This window comes from Xyrauchen texanus, chromosome 5 (genome assembly GCF_025860055.1).
Source record: "Xyrauchen texanus isolate HMW12.3.18 chromosome 5, RBS_HiC_50CHRs, whole genome shotgun sequence".
Classification (NCBI taxonomy): Eukaryota; Metazoa; Chordata; class Actinopteri; order Cypriniformes; family Catostomidae; genus Xyrauchen; species Xyrauchen texanus.
Window position 1 is genome coordinate 43,201,129 of NC_068280.1, and position 23,986 is coordinate 43,225,114.

General features: G+C 37.5%; 1 protein-coding gene across 1 annotated transcript in view; it reads left to right on the top strand.

Annotated features, from left to right (window-relative positions):
* Positions 1-23,986, top strand: part of LOC127643612 (protein sidekick-1-like) — a 337,771-nt gene that overhangs the window by 148,574 nt on the left and 165,211 nt on the right. The window contains exons 2-5 of the mRNA XM_052126405.1: positions 1,361-1,517; positions 4,624-4,730; positions 8,936-9,083; positions 22,520-22,653. Coding sequence (XP_051982365.1) covers positions 1,361-1,517; positions 4,624-4,730; positions 8,936-9,083; positions 22,520-22,653 — 546 coding nt within the window. The remainder of the gene's footprint in view (positions 1-1,360; positions 1,518-4,623; positions 4,731-8,935; positions 9,084-22,519; positions 22,654-23,986) is intronic.

Genomic DNA, 23,986 nt, shown 5'->3' on the forward strand with positions numbered 1-23,986 from the left:
AGTCACATCTTAGGCCACATACTTTTCTTTTGCACTGGGTAGATGGGATCAGTCAGTTGTTAGTGATGTTATCTGAAGCAATTCTAACTGTACTTAGATTAGATTTTCTTTCCCTTTCTTTTTCTCACACAATACACAAAGGCCTTAACACATGTACTCATACAACACATGAGTGAAAGTCCTTTTGAGACCCTTTTCAGTATTTTCTTGCCTCAAAATGGAGTCTGGATTTGTTTGACGATAACTGTGGGTTTAACTATAACCCATTTAATTGCGGTTATTCACTTTTTAGCGCAAAGCACATACAGACTACATATTTATTCAATTAAATAAATGCCTTTTGCGGTTCAAAAATCACTTTGAGTCAGTAGCGATTGGCATTTCCATAGTGGGAATCTACCATCATAATGTCAGAACTTTTTGGTCATAACAACAAAGAAAAACTTAAAAAAAAAAAAAAGCTCTGCCAAAATAAAAGCTCTATTTAATTAAAGGGGAAAAGTATGACAGAAATAGATCAGTACTGTATAGTTATGTTATATTCAATGTAATACTACAAATAATAATAATAATAATAATTAATTAAAATTGATAGTAACTTTATGATATTTAAACAATATCTCACATTTGTGATCACTTTTAGGCAGCACTTTATTTGGCAAATATAACACCAATGTTTTATTTTGGATCGTGCTGTTAGGTTCTGTATAAAAGCACTTCATTTAATAAAAATAATACAATATCATGCTGAAAATTAATTGTTATAGTTTCATTTGATTAAAACTTTAAGATTTTTTTTTTTTTAACACTATTTTGATGATAACGTTGAAATAAATAGTTTATATGAAATTCAGGAAAAAAATAAAAAAAATAAAAACAGGTATCGGACATTGTATCGACGATTACCAAAAAGTATGTATTGGTACTCGTACTCTTTCTAAATAAAATGCTTTTGGGACATCCCTAATAAAAAAAGATATAAAATACCCCCACAGAACCTCTGTTATTGAAGGTTTGAATACCTTCAATAAAAGACACATTTTTGGATCTTTTACTGTTACACATTACACAGTGTGTTTGGGAACGAGTGTTTTGGGGTATACTGTATGCCATTTTTATTTTTACGGGCCAAATGTTTTTGCAATAGCCCAAAAAAGTGTAGTAAGCAAGATCACCATTGCAGTGGTCCATTATACAGTAGATGGATGGATTGATGGATGGATGGATGGATGGATGGATGGATGGATGGATGGATGGCTGGCTGGATGGATGATGGATGGATGGATGCATTCATTCATTCCTTGATTCATTGATGTTTTTTCCATACAATTCAACAATTCAATTGTTGTTTTCTCCACAGATATCGCCCCATATTTTAAAACCGAGGTAGGGGGTGCACAGATACACCTGGAGGGAAACAGACTTGTGCTCACCTGTCTGGCAGAAGGAAGCTGGCCACTGGAGTTCAAATGGATCAGAAACAACACAGAAATCACTAAATACACACCTGAGTACAGGTACTAGAGGCTCACTCTCAAATTCTCACTCCATTCTCATATAGAACACCCTTCATCCTTTGAATGTTCTCTTTGATTTTTAAATGTCACATTATGGAAGCAAATGGGTTGTAAATGCTGTTTTGTGTTGACTTTAAAGAAAACATGAAAAGGCATTCAGTGCACATTTACACTTCTGTAATGCGACATATAGTTGAAATGTAGGGCAGGACCTGATTTTATTCTTCTGTATTTTATTAGCTTGTTACATTTAGGTTTCAAGATTTCATGATATTATTGGTTAATATAATTTTTTCCCTGCCCAGAAGGCCTTGTCTATGTCCGAAAATGACTGAAACACCTTTCTTACGACAAAGAAAAGATGCTGCAGAAATATATTTTTGAGATTTTTTTTTTTTTTTTCATTTTAAAGATTGTGATTAAAAAAATTAAAACTTCTCTTAAAAATAACATTCACTGATTAATCATGTATCGATCAGGGACATTTATAAAGATTTCTTGTTGACTTGTCAGTATCACCCCTTTGATTTGAGCTGGACAAGATATGGAGTCTCGGTTTTGGTAGCAGTAACCATTATCTTACCTTGCCCACATTAATTCTAAATGTATTGGATTTTCAGTCAGACATTTTATAGTACAAAAAATAAAAAATACTGCAGAATAAAATAATAATCCATAACTAAAAGAGACGGTATTGAGTCCTTTGGGATCTCATTTGTCCTGTTTCCCTCTTCGGCTTTTTCTCTTGTCTGGTCATCCATCTATGACCCTTGACTTTTGGGGCCATAATTATTGGGGTGACCTCAAAGTTTATACTAAGAACAATGTTAGAGACTGCAGTAATGTGAGCAGTGAGCTCTTTTTTCATTATTTAAAAGCAAAGGAATTGTGTCTTGAAAGGAATAGGCTACCAAAAAAAACAATATGTATCCTATTCTCACCCTCATGTCGCTTCAAACCTGTATTATTTTCTTTATTCTGTTGAACTATTTTACAGAATGGCAAAAAAGCTTTTTCTCTAACGATTTATACTGTCAAGCTCCAAACAGGACAAAAGAATAACCATAGAAGTATTCCATATGACTCATATGGTATATTCCAATAGTAAAAAGCCATACAGTAGCTTTGTGTGAAGAACAGCCTGAAAGTTATTCTCAGAATTTGTATTTTTTTTATTTCTGCTTTTAGACACAATAACTCGTTATAGTGTAAATAACATGTTTCATTGCAAACCTCTGAAGGTCAACAGTCTGCATTTTTTTTAAGGAATCTTATGTTTTACAATTTGATCTTTGTTTTGGGCTGTCTTACTTTGTGCAAACCCTATAATAAAGAGTCATTTAGAACCTTTAAAGGAATAGTTCTCATCATTTACTTACCCTCATGCCATCCCAGATGTGTATGACTTCTGCTGAATCTAAACAAAGAATATCTCTAAAGGCAGCATAAAAGTAATCCATAAGACTCCATATGTTATGATATGATAGGTGTGGGTGAGAAATAGATAAATATTTAAGTCTATATGTTTTAACTATATATTCTCCTCCCTGCCCAGTAGGTGGTGATATGCACGAAGAATGCAAATTGCCAATAACAAAAGAAGAAGAATGTTAATGTGAAAATGGAGATTTATAGTAAAAAAATTACTTTAAAATGTATCTGTTTCTCACCCATACATATCATATAGCTTATGAATATATAGACGTAACCACTGGAGTCATATGGATTCGTTTTATGCTGCCTTTATGTGCTTTTTGGACCTTCAAAGTTCTGGTCACCATTCACTTGCATTGTATGAATATACAGAGCTGAAATTTTCTTCTAAAAATCTTTGTTTGTTTTCTGCTGAAGAAAGAAAGTCATACACGTCTGGGATGGCATGAGGGTGAGTAAATGATGAGAGAATTTACATTTTTGGGTAAACTATCCCTTTAAGAACATTTTTGTGTTCTGTGGAGAGCAGAAAATAATAGGGGTTAGGTACGACATAAGCAAACATGAATAAATGATAGAATGTTGTACAAGCAAACATTTAATGGCAGTAGCCATCAAACCTAATGAAGTTATTATACTTTATCTTGACATTGATTTGACCTGATTTGACCTTAAATTTGTGTTTTTGATGTCTGTAAAACTTACTGCATTTCTATCAGCTCCACTGATTCCACATTCATTCCATGCAAACCGTCAGTTCTGTGTCTAACACAGTCATCTGTTAAAACCGAATTAACACAGATCTGAGCAGCTCTGACCCTCTGGGCTTGTAATCTTTCTTGTTAAACAACACACACCCACGTTCACCCGCTCACCCGTTTTTTACCAAATCGCAAATATATATTTCTTGTTTTTAAGCATACACCTCATTCAATTATCTTCAGTGTGCAGGATACATTATACTCTGCACAGTATACAGTAAACAGTGTGCTTATTTTCTTGCTTTATATAGTCATTAGTCAGGTTTCTATCCAAGTTGCAAGTTTTAATTTATCTGTAGAAATTGGAATATTGCAAAAACAATTTGTGAATAAGCAGGATTTACATCCCATGTGTTTAAGATAACACATTGGGCGGCTGTGGCTCAGGTGGTAGAGCGGGTCGGCAACTAATCGCAGGGTTGGCAGTTCGATTCCCGGCCCACATGATTCCACATGCCGAAATGTCCTTGGGCAAGACAGTGAAGTTGCTCCCAATGGCAGGCTAGTGCCTTGCATGGCAGCTCTGCCGTCATTTGTGTGTGAGTGAGTGTGTGTGTGTGTGAATGGGTGAATGGGACACAGTGTAAAGCGCGTTGGTAATCGCTAAGGTTTGAAAAGGCGCTATGTAAGTGCAGACCATTTACAATCACCACTTCTGGTAAAATTTTCAGTGATAAGCGATAAATTCAGTCACATAGCTTAATGATGCAAAGTCACATTACTATTTTCATACGTCACTAAGAATTTATTCGATAAATGCATTTCCATCGTAGTTTATGTATGTCTCCTTATCGAAAAAAATCCCATAATTTGCATACAATTATGTGGATGGAAACCCAGCTATTGACTCTACAAGTAAGCATGGTGTTAATTCTTGGAGTTGATTTTCCTTGCATTCCCTTGTCTCTCAGGTACACAATTGTGTCATTAAACCGCAAGGATACGGGAGTGTATCAGTGTGCGGTGAGGAACAGGATGGGGGCGCTGATCCAGACGAGAGCCGATGTTCGCGTGGCTTGTAAGTACATGTGTATGTTGTCAGAGGGTGAGTCCGGGGGGCTGATCTACAAATGGATTTCACACATCATCACTCTCACCTAGAACACACACACGCACACACACACACACACATGCATGTACCACAGGGTCCCATAAGGGATGAACTGGGAGTGACATTCAGAAGCACTCCAGTAATTTCTGTGTGCTGTCATGCCAGAACACTGTATGAAATATGGCAGGTGTATGACAAAGGCCTTCATGGAATCTGAACTTTTTTTAAAAAGTCCTACACTGATTTTGGGAAACTACACAAATATTAGTAGCTGAAAGCATTATCAAATTAGCTGACATATTAACTAAACAAATATTCAAGGAATGGGGGATAGGTAGGAGTTTTTGAATGATGGGTATTCAAATTCTGATAAAATTTGCGGAAAGCTTTCTGAGGAATTTACATATACAGTATATTTGGGTCAATGATGTGACATTATATATTTTTTTTGTATACATCCCTTAAGTAATGCAATTTACACAGAACAATTACTTGAATACACCTCAACCGTGATGAACATCTATTTGGTGGTGGACCAACGACTGGCTGACGACCTGAATGTGTTCTATCGCAGATTCGAAAGGCCCAATTTCACACCCTACACGCACTCGGACCTTCATTTCACACAAACATTAACACCTCCTGCAACCCACCTCCTCCCCCCTCCTGCTACACAACCTGCACTCAAGATCTATGAAGACGATGTGTGCCGTGTCTTTTGGAAGCAAAGGTCAAGGAAGGCTCCATGCCCAGATGGCATCTCACCAGCGTGCCTTCGTTCCTGTGCTAACCAACTGGCCCCCATCTTCACTCAGATCTTCAATAGATCACTGGAGCAGTGTGATGTCCCATGCTGCTTCAAACGCTCAGTTATCATCCCTGTCCCTAAGAAACCTAAAATCACAGGACTTAATGACTACAGACCTGTCGCCCTGACATCTGTGGTCATGAAGTCATTTGAGAGACTGGTGTTGGCCCACCTGAAGGACATCACTGGACCCTTTCTGGATCCCCTTCAATTTGCTTATCGAGCAAACAGGTCTGTGGATGATGCTGTCAACATCTGGACAGACCGGGGACATACGCAAGGATCCTTTTTGTGGACTTCAGCTTTCAAAACAATCATCCCAGCTATACTCCGGACTAAGTTAAACCAACTCCCTGTTCCCACCTCTACCTGTCAGTGGATTACCAGCTTTCTGATGGACAGGCAGCAGCTTGTGAGGCAGGGAAAATTCACTTCTACCACCTGTATCATCAGCACTGGTGCCCCCCAGGGATGTGTGCTCTCCCCACTACTCTTCTACCTGTATACAAATGACTGCACTGCCAAGGACCCCTCTGTCAAGCTCCTGAAGTTTGCAGATGACACCACTGTCATCGGCCTCAACCGAGATGATGATGAGTCTGCATATAGAAAGGAGGTTGAATGGCTGGCTGTCTGGTGCATTCAAAACAACCTGGAGCTGAACTAGCTCAAAACGGTGGAGATGATTGTGGACTTTAGGAGGAACACCCCAGCATTGTCCCCCCTCACCATTCTAAACAGCACTGTGGCAGCAGTGGAGTCATTCAGGTTCCTGGGCACTACCATCTCACAGGACCTGAAGTGGGAGATACACATCAACTCCATTGTGAAAAAGGCCCAGCAGAGGTTGTACTTCCTTCACCAGCTGAGGAAGTTCAACCTGCCACAGGTGCTGCTGAAACAGTTCTACTCAGCAGTCACTGAGTCTGTCCTCTGCACTTCAATAACTGTCTGGTTTGGTGCAGCTACGAAATCAGACATCAGAAGACTACAAAGTACAGTTTGGTCTGCTGAGAAGATTATTGGTTGCCCCCTGCCCCCTTCAAAAACTATACACTTCCAGAGTGAAGAAAAAGGCTGTAAAAATCACTCTGGACCCCACTCACCCTGCCCACTACCTTTTTGAACTGTTGCCTTCTGGCCGGCGCTTCGGAGCTCTGAACACCAGAACCGTCAGACACAGGAACAGTTTTTTCCCTCAGGCTATCCATCTAATGAACAATTAAATTGCCCCATTGAGCAATTATTATGTGCAGTACACAGTTTAAGTCTATTTATATTATCCAACATATCCATTTCTTCATGGAAAAGATGTGTTTTTAGACATTTTTTGAAGACAGAAAGTGAGTCAACTTCACGGATGAGTCGGGAAGGTCATTCCACCAATGTGGTATGATGAAGCCAAAAGTCCGGGAAAGTGTTTTGGTGCCTCTTTGTGTTGGTACAACAAGGCGATGTTCCTTAGCCGACCGCAGGCTTCTGCAGAAATTATTTTAGGTATGCTGGAGCAGACCCAGTGACTGTTCTGTATGTCAGCATCAGAGCCATGAATTTGATACATTCATCAACCGGCAGCCAGTGAAGAGAGACATGGAGTGGTGTAACATGCGCTCTCTTTGGTTCATTAGACCAGACGTGCTGCTGCATTCCGGATCATTTGCAATGGTCTAATGGCACATGCAGGGAGTCCTGCAATGAGAGCGTTACAGTAGTCCAGTCTAGTTATGACAAGTGACTGAACAAGATGTTCTGTGGCATGTTTAGCGAGGAAGGGACTTATCTTCCTGATATTGTAGAGTATAAATCTACATGATCTTGCAGTTTTTAAATGTAGTCTGTGAAATTTAGTTTATCGATGGTTACTCCTTGATTTCTGACCGTTTTGGAAGGTGTCACTGTAGTTGAACCCAGCTGCATGGTGATGTTATGTTCAACAGCAGGGTTGGCTGGACAGACAAGGAGTTCGGTCTTGGCTGGGTTGAGTTGCAGGTGGTGTTCCTTCATCCAGGCCAAGATGTCTGCCAAACAGGCAGAGATTCGAGCAGTCACTGTGGTGTCGTTGGGCTGGAAAGACAAGTAGAGCGGCGTGTCATCATGTAGCAGTGGTAAGAGCAGTGGTAAGGTGGTGGTGGCGTAGTGGGCTACAGCACATAACTGTTAATCAGAAGGTCACTGGTTCGATCCCCACAGCCACCACCATTGTGTGCTTGAGCAGGGCACTTAACTCCAGGTTGCTTCGGGGGGATTGTCCATGTAATAAGTGCACTGTAAGTCGCTTTGGATAAAAGCATCTGCCAAATGCATACATGTAAATGTAAACCATGGGTCCCAGTGATGTTGTGTAGATAGGGAAGAGATGTTGCCCGAGCACTGAACCCTGAGGTACCCCAGTAAGTAGCTGATGTGGCTTGGACACCTTACATCTCCAGGCTTCCTTGAAGGACCTACCTGAGAGATAGGAATTAAACTAGACAAGCACAGTTCCTGTGATGCCCAGCGAAGAGAGGGTGGAGAGTAAGATCTGATGATTGACTGTGTCAAAGGCTGCAGAAAGGTCCAGCAGAATCAGGACATTTGAAAAACCTTTGTCCACTAAATCAAAGTCAGTTGGTGTAACCAAAATGCAGATAACTATATATTTTATTGTCATAGGATTTGAAAAACGTAAAACAGAGAGGACACCTTTAGACATTCATGAATGTGTGTGAAGTAAAAAAAAGAAAGTAAAAAATAATATATATATATAGATATTTTTATGAAAAAGCACATTTTGTCCAGGTCAAATAAAATAACCCCAAAGAATTTATGAAAACTTCTTGAAATTAATGCCTCAAAAATGTATGATATTTATCAAAAATATTTTCTACCTTGAATTACTGATTAAGTTGAAATTCAAGTATTTTAATACATTTCACTCAATGGTTACAACACTTGACATATTTTAAATCTTTGAATACATTTTTGGTAGAAATGCAATAAATGTTTTTTAAAAATGTATGAAACCAACATGAACACAAATATTAAATTCTTACAAACTCAACAGTTGTGTTTTAAATTTGATTTAAAAAATATTTCTAAGTGTTATAATCCCAGACAACCTTATTTTTTCAATGACCCATGTATAAAATTATCTGTGTACAAACACATCATAACAATCAACTTAATAATCTAATTTTATATCTTCCTTCCTATTGGAACATTTCACTGCCTCTGTTCATATTCTTGGTTTTAGGCTATATGTCCTGCACAATGTTTTTTGTGACTACGTGTGCAATTTTTATGAGCCAAGTGGTCATTAATAGAAAACTTTCTCTCCATCTCCATCTCCCTCTGTCTCTTTTATCTGTTTCTTTTTCACTATAAGACATGGATAGTTTTGCTGATCTGGAACAGAGGAAGACAGTTTCTCAAGGAAGGGCTGCTGTCCTCAACCCTCCCGCTGTGGCCAGTTACCCACGCCCTCAGGTCACATGGTTCAGAGATGGCTACAAGATCATCCCTAACCATCGAATGTAAGTTGCAATTTTGATGTGATCATAACATTGTTGTTATAGTTTTCACATTTTAATTAAGCTTTTATTTATGTTGCATTTGATGTTTTTCCTTTAAATAAAGTTTATTATTTTGCTCTGTTATTGTAAGTTTTAGTTTAGTTTTTCAGTGTTTTCTTGATTTTCAAGTATCTTTTTAGCATATTATGTTTTTTTTTTATTTTAGAATAAGTATTTTAGGGCTTCCAAATGCTATCTATTGGAATTTTTATGTTTAATTAAATTAGTTAATTTACTAAATTGTGTTTTTATTTAGTTTTCTTAGTTTTGGAGTCATTAAAATGTATTTTAGTTTACATTCTTCCAATAGAGTTCAACAGTCTGGTTCCAGAAGTAAACATTACATTCTTTTTTCCATGGGGATGTGATTTTTACAATAACAATAATTTTTAATAATAAAAATAAAGACAGACCTACCATGAGCTCAGAGGTTGTAAATCTATGGTATATGCTTCTATTGAAGCCACCAATCCATGTTATTTCAACTTCATTTTTAAGACATCATGTTTAATTTTGGAATTAGTGGTGAAGAACTACACTACCCATTACCGTGCAGTGAAAGATCCACCAGTCAGAGAGTTGCAACAAACAAAGTGCGCCACTAGAGCTCTGCAGCGACCGCCACTTCCATGACACAGTTTGAAAGACTCCCTACAATCAAATACTACTTATATATTTTAATATATCTGTATATTTTGCAATAAACCTAACATATATTGTTTCTATTCTTAAAGCTGAGGTACGCAATTTCTGCGGTACTAGAGACACCAAACACCCTTGACCATTATGATTACACGGAAGTCTGCATGTTGTTTCAGAAAGTTCCAATACCTTAGAATCGGCCACATTATGCAGACTGACTGACTACCAGCATTTTCTATCAGACATTTTTTCATTGGCTACAGTATAGAGCGACCGGAAGCGCGTTGCATCAGCAGCATGGGAATCCCGGGTTTGGATCCTGCGTTGAAACCATGAAGTCATCACATTTGCGGATTAAGTGACAAGTTCAATTTGTGGGTTGCTTTTTTCCCTCTAACATTACATTTTTACTTCACTCATGGTTAGGTTTGGGGTTTAGGTTTGGGGGATACAGTTTATAATATATACATTCCTCTTCACTGTATTACATCCTGTACTGCATGTCGCTTCACAACATGCTTTTGGTTCCCCACCATGGAAAGTGGAGCTCACATGTGTCAAAACACACAACAACACTTACCATTTTGGTCACTGGCGGAAGTGTTTCGAATTTCGGTAAGCACAGATGATTTTAGCTAAAAAGCAAAAAGTCAACCTATAGTTTCCAATTTCACTGTGAGATCACTCGGCCCGTCTGTCATTGAGCAAACAGATAGTCCAGCCCCAACTCACACCATTTGTCGAGTCAGTGTTGTAGTGTCGCTTAAAACAAACAGAGGAATTTGCATAGTGCCAACGAGACACAGTGTTTACAGTTTTCAAGAAAATTTACCTATGAATGTCTTATTTATAATTGTCTCTGCATAAGAAAGTTACACACTTCAGCTTTAAAATCAAGAACACAATCAATTTTAGTGTTTAATATTTTCCCATCATTTTTAAATGTATTATGTCATTCGCAATGCTTAATGGGATTGTAGTTCTTGCTCTCATGAAAAACGATAAGTACACATCCTTGAACCTTTGTCATTTGGTCTGAATTTCAAACACTTTTTTGCTTTAAATCACAGTTTGCAATGTTATGATTCACCTTGGAGTTGGTTGGTTGGTTTGGTTCATGGCTTTAAACTCTTTTATACAGGATTTTATGAAATCCAAATGGGAAAATACTTCTGAAATCAATGTGGCTTTAAAAGTGTGCTGTATCATGTTACTTATTTATTTTAGATAACAAAATGTTTTCATTTAGTTTTTATTTTAGTTTTCATTAACATTAATAGCTCTACATCTTGACCTGCTCTGATTAATGTTAATGTATTCTTAAAGCATTAATCTGAGCAATCTGCCTCTTTACACTCAGGAGCATACACACAGACACGCATACACGCATTGAGAATAACTTTGCATCAATCACTGTCTTCTTCATCTTTAGACTGATTGCATCAGTTGCCCCCTGCTGCAATGATGTACGTTATGACAGTCATTGATTATCTAAATGAAACGCACATATTGCAGTAGTTGCAGTTACCCTCCACATTCTCTGACTGTTAGTCACAGCATCAACACGTCTACTCGTCAAGCCTTACTGTCATTGTCACGACAGGTTCTGAGGATAGCTCACCTCTCTGCTGTCTGTCAAATGGTTGTCATGGCACCTGTGAGGGGTCTTCTTTTCAAAGGCCACTCGTTTGTGAAATGCGTTACTCTATCAGAGAAATTATATCTAGTGGGGAGAGATAGATGCACTTATATATGTGCATAGAAATGTACCCACCCACCCACAGGCACACAGGTTTTGAGTAGATTGCCAATTATACAGTGAGGTTTGGGGCTGGGGAGCCATGGATAGCCCTGGTGAATCTTAAGATAAACTTTTTTCTTTTTCAATTATTTCAGTTTCAATCTAAAAAGTGAGTTTTTATTATTAAAACAAGTTAAAACTAGCCTATTGGCCATTGACTTATGAAAATAAACATAATTCAAGTTATAGTTTATAAAAACAAGTTATTTTCTTGCACAATTATGCTTCTCAAGTAAATTGATCTTAAAGATGCTTTTTACTGGAAAACAAGACAAAAATACTGATTTAAAAAAAGACTTTTTTGTGCTGTGAAGTTAGGAGACTTCAACAACTAAAGAGAATTCCCAGACTAAAGAGGTCTCCAAAAAAGAAAAAATTGGATTAAAAATTTCAAAGATGTTTATACACGTACTGTATATGGTCTGGTGGTTTTATATGTGTTTGGAGTTCAAATTGAAGTGGGTGATGTCAGAAAGAGAGCTGAAATCAGTCTGTTCATGTTGCTCTTATCTGCAAGAAATTTCTCTTTTTCTCTTGATTACTCTTTGAACTTTAGCTCTCCAGACAGGCATTCCTCAGCCCTTCATCTATCTCTCTCTTGCCATCCCTCCCGCATTTTAACAGTTTTTGGCTGCTGTTTCCTCCTGCTGCTTTGATTGTAATAATTAAATTGGCTCTTTGGTATCCTTACACAGCAGAATATCACCAACTGGACCGCAGTGTCATCAGGCTTTCCATCCACACAAACAACCTCACAATTACAACAAACATTCCTGTACTTTTGAGATGTACTGACCCTCATCCGGGGGACTTGCTGTACTCACTTTGCGCTGTTCACTACATCAGGGTTTTTCAAACTTTTTGAACCCAAGAACCTCCATATATGAGAAGGGACCTCCTTCCAAAAATAAAAAGGCAGCTATTTTTTCATGCACTTTATATAGATTTATTTATGTGAGAGAAAACATTTTGATATTGATAGACATGTTGATTGCAAAATTAAGTTTTTATGAAAATATTATCTGGAAAATATTAAGTTATATTAAGGCTATGTCCACATTAGTCCGGATACATTTAAGAACTGTGTTTCTGTGTTTTTTCGAAACACTCTCCGTCCACACTGAAACTTATAAATCCCCTTTTGCGCATGCGGAAAATCGCCAGTTGTCCTCATGTTCTGTCGCTGGACAGCAATTCCGAGTAAACTTCCAGTCACATTTAAATAAATGCAATGTGCAGTTTGAACAAAGTAACATTTATCTTTAACAACATTATCCAAGTGTATAGCTGAAGCACAACAACACCACTACAACATAGGCTGCCGTCTTGATTGTTTTGAGTTGAATGGGACACATGACAACAAATCTCTTTGTTTTCAGATATCTATGATTCCCCTGTCCACACTACAACTCAAAGACAAAGTTTTTATTTTTTTCCACAAATGTATCTACTTACTTACGCACACTAATACGTTTTTGCTTGAAAACGCAATTTTTTCTCTACGTTTTTGCCTTCCGGCCACACTTAGACTGCGTTTTTGACAGTGAAAATGGTGCTTTTCGAAAGTGCTCTTCCAAGTGGATAAATTTAAAAATGGCATCTTTGCGTTGTAATGTAATCAGAGGAAATGGCAATATCTGATGATGTGTTTGTTGTCATGTGATGCATTCAATCCAATCAATCAAGATGGCAGCCCCTGTTGAAGTGGTATTGTTGTGCCTGCTATTTACTTTGATAAAGTTGTTAAAGATGAATGTTGCTTTATTCAGCATTCGCAATGCGTTCCTTGAAGGCGACGGAATTTCGGTCCGGTGATGAACCACAAGGACAATTGCATTTCAGACATCGAACAGTGATTTTTTGCTGTAAGGGGATTTACGTTTTCACACATTTAAGAGTGGACGAGCATCTTTTGGAAAATGCTTGAAAATGGCAGTGTGAATGGAGAGCATTTCGAAAAAGAAAACACATGTATGCGGATTAATGTGGATGTTGACTGAGGAGAGAATTTATGAAACTCTCAGTTTTTGCTGTCTCAGTGTGGTCGGAAGGCCAAAACTTAGAGAAGAATATGCGTTTTCAAATGAACACGTAGTACTGAGGATGTGGCCTAAGTAAAGCTAAAGAGAAACAATTTTATTAAAAAAAAAAAAACATTTTGGTAAATTTCAGTTTTTTTTTTTGTTTTTTTTGCTTTTTTAATTTTTCTCTGTAATGGCTAATCTGTGGCAAATTCTCAGGGCCAGCAAAGCATTCCCAAAGCATATAAAGGGAAGCGGGGCAGCCAGTGCCAGTCAGGATTTTGCAATGAGGAGCCGAAAATAAGGTACGGCCGTTTACGGCTTGCATGTCTGGTCTTTAATGAACCTAAGAGAGCACATGTTACACCACTCTTTGTCTCTCCACTGGCTGCCGGTTCATGCACGCACTAAATTCAAGGCCCTGATGCTGGCATACAAAACAGTCACTGGGTCTGCTCCAGCATACCTAAAAACATTTATGCAGAGCTACGTTCCCACCAGAAGCCTGAAGTCGGCTAAGGAATGTCGCCTTGTCGTACCAAAACAAAGAGGCACCAACACTTTCCCGGACTTTCAGTTTCATCATACCACGTTGGTGGAATGACCTTCCCAACTCAATCCGTGAAGCTGACTCACTCTCTATCTTCAAAAAACGGCTAAAAACACATCTTTTCCAAAAGCACTTAACCAGTCACTAAAAAACAAAAAAACAAAAAAAAATATATATATATTATTTACAATTCTTGTTGCACTTATATCTGTTTTGTATACTATTCTGATGATAGTGAAGTATGTAGTATGGCACTTTTCATACCACTGTCTCCTTAAGATGATTCACTTATGTTTTCCCCTTTTGTAAATCAATTGGATAAAAGCCTCTGCCAAATGAATAAATGTAAATGTAAATAAACCTCTCACTGATGGTTTTCTAAAGAAGTAGAAAATTAAAAGTTATGTGTTAAACTGTTCCATCAGTCGGTTAAACCCTTTGTGGTTCTAATTAGAATCTTTATTTGTAAGACTGTGTCCTCATAAGCAACATCAACAGATCTGCTTCAGGGCAGGATGTTGAACAGCTGGTGTCCTGGTACTGACACAATAACCTGAAGCTGACTGCACTGAAGCCTGAAGTTAAGATTGTGAAGTTAAGAAAGGACACACAAACCCCCAATACCCTGAACATCAGTGGCTCAGCTGTCAACACAGTTGAGTCCTTAAGTGTACCCTTAAGAGTAAAGCAAACACTGATACTGTCGTAAAAAAGGATCAAGAGCGGATGTATTTTATGTGACAATTGAATTGAATTTGCTTTGATAGTCCAGTCCTATAGAACCAATATTAGACTAAGAATTTATATTATTGCCAAGTAAGTTTTCACATTAAAGGAATTTGCCTTGGTGTTTGATGCATACAATAACAATAAACATAGTCAGATAAATAATAAACTATATTTAAGATACAATATATAGAGAAAAAGTAACTGACTGGTTTTGTACAGTTGTGCAAAATATGTGCAGAATATGAACCATAGAATGTGCAAACATTCACTGCTCACAGAAAAGTTCACAGTTTGAGTATAATAAAAAGTGCAATAGACCAGATAAATGTTCTTTAAGTTGACACAAGGCAGATGTGGAAACTATGTTTTTGTAACATGTAGTGTCTATGGAGGTGGGATAAGAGACAGTGTCAGGGGGGTCCTAGGCCTTGTTTATGAGGCCAGATGCAGGCGGGAATAAACTCTTCCTGTGGCGTGAGGTTTTGATCCTGATGGACAGTAGCCTACTGTCGGAGGGGAGTGTCTCAAAGAGATTGTGTCCTGGGTGGGAGGGGTCGGCCACAATCTTTTTTGCCCACCTCAGGGTCTTGGAGGCATACAGGTCCTGGAGAGATGGCAGATTGCAGCCAATCACCTACTCAGCAGAGCGAATGACATGCTGCAATCTGCTTTTGACCTTGGCAGTGGCAGCAGCATACCAGATGGTGATGGAGGAGGTGAGGATTGACTCAACGATGGAGGTGTGGATGTGTACCTTCATTCTCTTTGGCAGGTTGAACTTCTTCAGCTGCCACAGGAAGTACATCCTCTGCTGTGCTTTTTTAATTATAGAGCTGATGTTCAGGTCCTGGGAGATGATGGTTCTCAGGAAGCGGAAGGACTCCACAGTGTCAACTGGAGAGTCACACAGGATTATGGGGGTGGGTGGGCCTGGGTTCTTTCTGAAATCTACAACCATCTCCACGGATGAAGTGGAGGCCCATGTTAACTTAATAAGGCCCGTTTCTTAATTGCCTTCATAATAATCTAATAAGATTTACTTTTATTTTGTAATTTTTTATTTTATTTGTTTTATTTAGCATACACGTTTCAGTTGATACAGTAACTTTAGCTTCTAAATCTGATGTACATGGTACTTAAAGTAAGATGTACATGATTATTTTATTAGAATCTTTCACATTTGTATCTTTTCTTATAAACACATATATAATCATGTACCACATGACATACAGAAGTCTTCCTAGGAATCCTAATGCATGCTATGTAGTCTATTAGACAACTTGACTAGCACATGCAGACCCCAACACTTACATACGTACATCCATCCATCCATCTTCTCTAAGCCTCTTGTCCTATGTAGGGTCATGTGTAGTGCTGGAGCTAATCCCAGCTGTCTTGGGCCGAAGGCAAGGAAACACCCTGGACAGATAGCCAGTCCATAACTGGGCTAAGACACACAGATATATACATTTACACTCACACCGTACAGGCAATTTAGAATTTTCGATTTACTTGAATGAAAATTGTAAATTGAACATGCAAATTCCACACAGAAAGGCCCTGGGTGAGCCATGACTCAAACCATAGACCTTCTTGCTGTGAGGCGAAAGTGCTACCCATGGTGCTTTATCATGAACACGTAATGTTTAATAGAAAATTTGCATCAAACTTCACGAAACAAGAACTTACCAAACGTAACACCACAATGAAAATGGAGTAAATAGCTCATTAATTATTCAAGAATATTGCAAGCTGAGAACACCAGCTTCGAAAAGTGAAGTAAAATTACTTCTTTTATTTACTTGTAAAATTTACTCAACTTAGCAAATATATATTACAAGATTTTCTACTTTAGGATTAATACATGATGACACATTGTAAAGATAACAAACAATTATAAATAATATTTACAGTACAAATGTAGAATCTACTTAATATTTAAAGTTCACGCTCAAACGAACGTATTCAATGTATAAATTACTTAATTTTTATGCTATATTAACTTCACTATTTATTTTTTCCAGTGTATATACTGTACAGTACTGTTCACTGTTTTAAAGCATGGATGACATTACAACTGCTTTTTTCTCTCTCTGTCTCTATACTATATACTGTATCTTGCATGATGTGTTACATGTTTATAGTGATCTTGGGAGCAATTCAGCAAATCAAATTCCACATAAGTACTGTTTCCTGGCTTGTAAATTCAATTTAGATTATATATTCTCTTTCTCATGGCCTTGTCTCTTTTTCCACATTTTCCTCAGGTTGCCAGCTGCTAATAATTTCACTATTGTTTGGAGTACAATAGTATGATTCAAGTGTCTCTTATTGTAAATTTTAACACATTCACTGTGTGGGATTGCAAATTTAAGTGTAACTGTAAGTGGTCTCTATCAGGTTGTCTGCTGTCTTTCATATAACATCACATGAAAAAATAAAGTGATGCACATTGTATTTGGCTTTCAAGGTATTTGCTATCGTGATTCTGTGAGATTGTCTACACGTGGCTGCATCCTGTTTGTCAATTTGAACAAGAGTGTATGTGAATGAAAACTTGTTTCTCATGCTAACTAATGCTATCACCTTTTGTCTGTGATGGCTCTAGGTGCCCTAGCCCCATTCGGTTCAACTGCATTCTTTATTTAAGGTTCACCTGAGTACTTTTGTTACCACCTGGAAGGACTTCTCACTGAATGCCTATACAATACAATGCATTCCTCACTAAGTTAGACTTGATGAATGCAGCGCTAGACAGCACCTTCTGACATGTAGACTCATTCTCCAACTTCTACAAAAAAAACAAATCTGCTGAAGCTTTACCTTTGAAGATTTCAATAACTGCCAGAGCTTTTGATTGTGTCTACACAAAAGCTATTTTCCCTCCAAGAGAGAATTTAACATGTGAAGCGCCACTAGTGGCACCAAATGGAATTTCAGACATAACTAGTTTTCACATTGTCTGAAATGTGAGTGGTATTGCCTGTGCAATGCTAGGGTGTTTGTTACGGCAATGTTACTGTAGTGTTTTGCTAGGGCATCTCTAGGTGGCTGCTAGGGTGTTCTTGATGTGTACTGGCCTGTCAAAGAGCCCTACTTGGGTCTCTCCTTTAATGTTAGTCAATGGGTTATAGTTTGCCCATTTTTCATCCTTCAGGCAGAAAACATCAGTCCAATTACTTAGAAAAATAAGAGCACACCTTCAACACCCTTAACATGTCTGTAGCACAAATGATGCAAGACTTGTTACATACCAAAGTTTAATACTAAGGGTTATGCCTTAGTGCCATGTCTCCCAAACTCTCCTTCTGCCTAGAGCAATTTGTTTTTTTAAATGCTGCATTTTTTAGTCTTCAGAAAACAGCCTCCAAATAGCTTATTTATAGTTGTCTCTTCACATTAAACTGGGACAGGAGAAAGTATTTAAACATCCAAAAAATGACACACTTTACCTTTCTTATGGTGAATAAATACTGTACCTGAAATGTCTTATTTTAAAAAAGAGTTGAAGCTTAAAAAGTGTAAACATCCCATGCTGTGATTTTTCCACTGTGGATTTATGTTGGACTGAACTCATGTGTGAGACTTTTTTCCCTTCATTTCCCTCTTTTTTTCCCTGGATGGAGAGGCTTGAATTAAAGACTCTTGAGTTCAAAGGGATTTTTTTTCTTACAGGAGATAGATTAAAACGCTTATTCTTGACGTTTTCATGTGGTCTCTCTCGTTCTCTTCTCATGTCTTTACTCTCACTCTCTCAAACTCTCTCTCTCTCTCTCTCTCTCTCTCTCTCTCTCTCTGTCTCTGACTTTATTTCACCTTGAACTCCATATGAACAACATCCAGTGCCCATTAAATATATCACTAAGGACATTTATCCTTTATCGATCTTGTCTCACTGCTTGGTTGCTTTTTCTGACCTAAAACAGGGGTTCTCAACCTGTTTTGGTTTGCAGAAAACAAAAAGGGCTCTACTCCCTTCTGTCATCTTGAGTGTGTGTGTGTGTGTGTGTGTGTGTGTGAGCGTGTGTGTGTGTGTGTGTGTGTGTATGTGTGCAAGCATTAGTGTGCGAAAGTGTCCAAAAATGAAAGCAAATCCACAGTCTTGGAAATCTCGACAAAGAGCTCTATATATTTAAATTAGCACAGTCACACATGACTTGACTTTATTGACATTACACAGTGACTCAGGCATTTAAACACTGAGCTCCTCTGTTTGAATATTACTGTAGATTTTGGCCACCCTTTCAGAGTTTTGCCATTGAATCAGGATTTGGTGGGTAGCCATGTAGAACTATGCCCTTATACATTGTATAAACGAATAAAGTCACACTAATGTTTTTGCTTTTCTTCTTTGTCTTATTCTATTTTTGGAATTGCTTTGAAAGTATTTTTATCTTTATATATAATTTAAATATGGGATTGAGTTTTTGTTCTTGTGCAGAATGAGTTATTCAGCTCACAGTAGAACTGCAGTGTGTAATCTCAAAGGTATCATTCCACAGGGAGTTGTTACCACATTTTTATGCTTATGCAATGGAAATGTTAGCTTCACTAAAGCCGTACAGCAAGCAGAACTCATTGTAGTGTGTAGTTAATGCATGAAAATCTCACTAGTAACGTTTTATATAACTCTCATTCATAATGTTAACAAACAGTATCTTATCACATTATACACCGATGAGCCAATGCATTATGACCACTCACAGGATTAGAGAATAACGTTGATCATCTCCAAACAACGGCACATGTCAAGGTCTGTGTAGATCTGATGGTAAGCGAACAATCAGTTCTCGTTGTCAACAAGTTAAATGCAGGAGAAATGGGCAGGAGTAAAGACCTAAGTGGCTTTGACAAGGGCCAAATTGTTTTGACCAGACGACTGGGTCAGAGCATCTCTGAAACAGCAAGGCTTGTGGGGTGATCCCGGTCAGCAGTGGTGAGTTCCTACCGACAGTGGTCTGATGAGGTACAAACTGCAAACTGGCGACAGGGTGTTGGGCGCCCAAGACTCATAGATGTGCAAGGGCAATGAAGGCTATCCCTGTGGTCCGAACTGACACAAGGTCTACTGTGGTACAAGTCACAGAAAATTGTTATGATGGTTACTGGAGCGGCTCCACCTCGCAAGTTACAGGATTTGAAGGACCTACTGCTTATGTCTTGGTGTTAGAAAACATAGGACACATCCAGGAGTCTTGTAGAGTCCTTGCCTCGGCGGGTCGGTGCTGTTTTGGTGGCACGCAGAGGTCCAACAGCATATTAGGCAGGTGGTCATAATGTTTTGGCAAATCATTGTATATTAGAATGTTTAACAGTATATTAGCTCAGTATATTAGATTCAAATGGGTCATGGAACTAACACAACATTAAATAATTGTTTGCACTCCTATTGTTGGAGACTTGTGCTGTATACTTAAGAAGAGCAGTTCCCATATTATTATTATTTTTTTGTTTGTTTAATTGTAGTTCTTTATTAGTTTATTGGAAGTTTTTATTTTATGTATGTTTTATCTCATCTGTTTACCTCTAATCTGTTTACCAACTGTTTATTCCAATACTATATTTTGTAATCGATGTTTAGGTAAACAAGTGAACACAACAAAACCACACTGGCATACATTAGGCTAAGTCATAAAATTAAAGGAATATTCAAGGTTCAATACAAGTTAAACTCAATCAATAGCATTTGTGGCATAATATTGATTACCATAAAAATGTATTTTGACTTGCCCTTTCCATGTAAAGTTATAGCCAATTTTACATCTTTGTTGCCATGACGATGTAATGTCAACAGACCTTTAAACCCTAAAATGACTGTAAAATTCAGATTTAAACAATTTTACAGGTCAAAAAATACACGAGTTTTAACAGAAGAATTAATGTCAGTGTTTTTATTAAATGATAAGCTTCAAATTTCTGCCTTAAACCCTCCACAAATGGCCCCATTAACTTCCACTGTAAGTGCTTTACTGTAACAGGTCAGGTCAGGGCAAGCTGTCAGATGTGTTTTAGTCTATATATATATTTAATCAAAAGAACAGTTTCATAATTTAGTGTCACTTTGTCCAAATTTGCTGTTTAATGAATTGTTTTGTGTGTTATATCTTTAATTAGACTGCAACACATATTACATACATACATATATGTTTTAACATAAGTAGTATTTAATAATTTCAAAAAAGGAATCTTCTCAAATTTGTGTGACAACCTGCCCCATTTAGTATGACAACATGTCGCACTATACGGGTGAGTTTATGATACTGGCTTTAGATAAGATGTTGCTGGAACTATAGTTAGTTTTTTATTGTAATTACTTGAATAAAGGTTTTTGTTTAGTTTTTCGCGCTGTTTTTGGAAATGACATTTTTAAAAACGGTCTGTTTCTCTTGGGAGTTCTTAAGGACAGGAATGTAATTTTTTTTCCAGCTTTCTGCAGGTTCTCTGGGTGTGGCATGTCTAGTTGTGGCGCTGACACTTCCATCATGGTGACTAAAGTGTGGAGCTCTTAGTGCTTTTAAAAACTTGCCTCATCTGAAGGTGTGATTGTGTCATGTCTGTGAAAATGTGAAAATGCTATTGATGTTTTTCACAAGAGTGGTATTGAACACAGACCACAGTGGAACACGAAGGACCACTCTCCTCTCTTCCCTTATTCATTTTGTGTAGTTTTTCTTCAGAAAGTTATCTTTTCCTGTCCTTATGAGAGGTAAAAACGAGTGTGTTTGTGGTTGTGTTCATTTATCATTGTGCACACTGATGTATTGATTTGTGCACGTCTTGAAAAGATGAATTATTGTGTTGCTTTCTCGCTGATGTGTGATTTCATTAGTGATATAGACAGGCCCTTTTAGGCAAGTCAGGTATTTCCTATCATGCATGTACAGCTCTACTTAAATACTTATGCTTACGAATGCTTACATTTTAGTGTAAACAAACAGGCGATTGGCTCCTTTAACTGTAAGGTGGGATTTCCATTCATACAGCCGCCATATTGAATATTACAATGCCTCTACAAAAGGTGACTGACTCTAAGGCTAAGCTACAGTCTCCATATTTAGTTTTAACCTCCTGAGACCCCTGCATGACTGCTGTGTGCTTTTACTGTGTACCCTTAAGAAACGTGCAAAAAAAAAATGTTTTTAGCCCAAATAGGTTTCCTAAAATATGTCCTCATATGTGGACAGTGGTAGTAAATTGTGACATTATAAACAATAACAAACAATAGAAAGACAGCTTTTATTTTTTTAGCAAATTGTTTGGAGTGTTGGTTATTTATGTTTTTGATACGTTATAGACATTACATCAGAAATAGGCATAAATAATTCTGATTCAAAGTAATGGTTAGCATCATCCAATCACTGTCAACCATGTTAAAATAAAATTATAGATTATAAATTCTGAATCTATGTATGATTACCATTGTCCCATGTCTGCCAAACATGTTGAGTGGTCCTAACGTAATCTGCAGTCTGAAATTGAAATTTGGATGGCATAGAGAGCCATAGGATGCTCTCTTGCTCCCTATTTAGTGAATGACTTAACCTCCAGTTTGTCTCGGAACAGTTTGAAATGCACTTTATTTTCAGAATTTTAAATTCTCATGAGCGGACATTCTCGTTTACATCTGTTATACATGTTTCTCTTTTCATTTCAGAGCAATAACGTTGGACAATCAGCTCGTGGTGTTGGGTACAACAGCTGCGGATGCGGGCCGATATTACGTACAGGCTGTAAATGAACGCAACGGAGAAAACAAAACCAGCCCTTCCATTTACCTGAGTATAGCAAGTAAGTTTATCCAGAATTAAAAAATACAATGGAATTTTTTGTAACTTTAAAATATGTATTTTAATAGATAGGGTTTTTTTTATTATTATTTGCAAAAGTAGCTAAATTAAAGGCAGAGTGTGTAATTTCTCCCAACGGAGTTGGAAAAGTAATGATTGTTTTTAAACTGATTTCCCAAACACTTCATTGGTTTTGAAAAGCAGTTAGTTCCACTCCAAACTCACACCTTTGTTTGAGCTGATGTTACTTTGTCATGCTGGTGAGAATGCTCAAACAAACTGAGCAATGTTGAAAACCCAATGTTTACAATATTCTAGGAAATCAACCTACAAGTGCATATTTATACAGTAGTTGTCTCTGCACATTTAACTGGTATTTATGAGACAGTATTTACACATTAAAAAACATTACACACTTCCTCTTTAAGCTTTTACTGATCACTTTATAAGAATGTTCATTAACAACATCAACTAACATTATTAAATTATATAATGCTTTACTGATCTTTAGTTTTTTGAATTAGCATTCAAATTAGTCAGAAATGTCAGTAAACTTCATATGATTCATAATGATTCATATATTTTCATGTATAGTCATAGTTCTAATCTAAATGAACTTCTAATCGTTAAGTGTTAGATAATGCTTGTTAATGACATAATAATCTGCCAATGTCTTCTAAAGCGTTGCTTTGAATGGTTGTTGATGGGGTGGTGGTATAATTTATCATCTAATTATTACAGAAAATATTACAGCCACTATATTATGTTCCTACATATTTGTTAAGGTCATCAACGGAAGTTAAGGATTGTAGATAAAGGAAAAGTAAGGAGATGTGTTTTTGTGCCGTTCTCTGTGCCCTGCAGAGCTCTGAAATGCTGATACCGTGTCGAGGTGTGGGGTAGTTTGTCTCGGTTTCAGGGCGAAAGTAATGGGTCTGTCTGCCTCCTGCAAGACATACAAGATATGCCCACTACAAGGCATGCCATCTACAAGTTCCACCCCCCTTCAATTAACCAGCGAAATGCTTGAGTCTTGCAACAGTTGGATGTCACAATCATACATTATGTTTGTTGTTGTTTGCTAATTTGGAGTCCCATAGCAACACTACACCTACCCCTTAACCTAACCCTAACCACAAAGATTAAAAAGATACAAATTTGTAAAATTATTAAATATACCTCAACATAGTAATCATACCACCATATCACTAGGTTGCCACTATGAGGAGAATTGTGTTAAAAATGAGGAAAAGAGGCCAGCGGTGGCTAAGCTAATAGGCTAACTGGTTAGCTTGTGAGCTAACTGGAGAAAACAGAACAGAGTAATGTTTCAT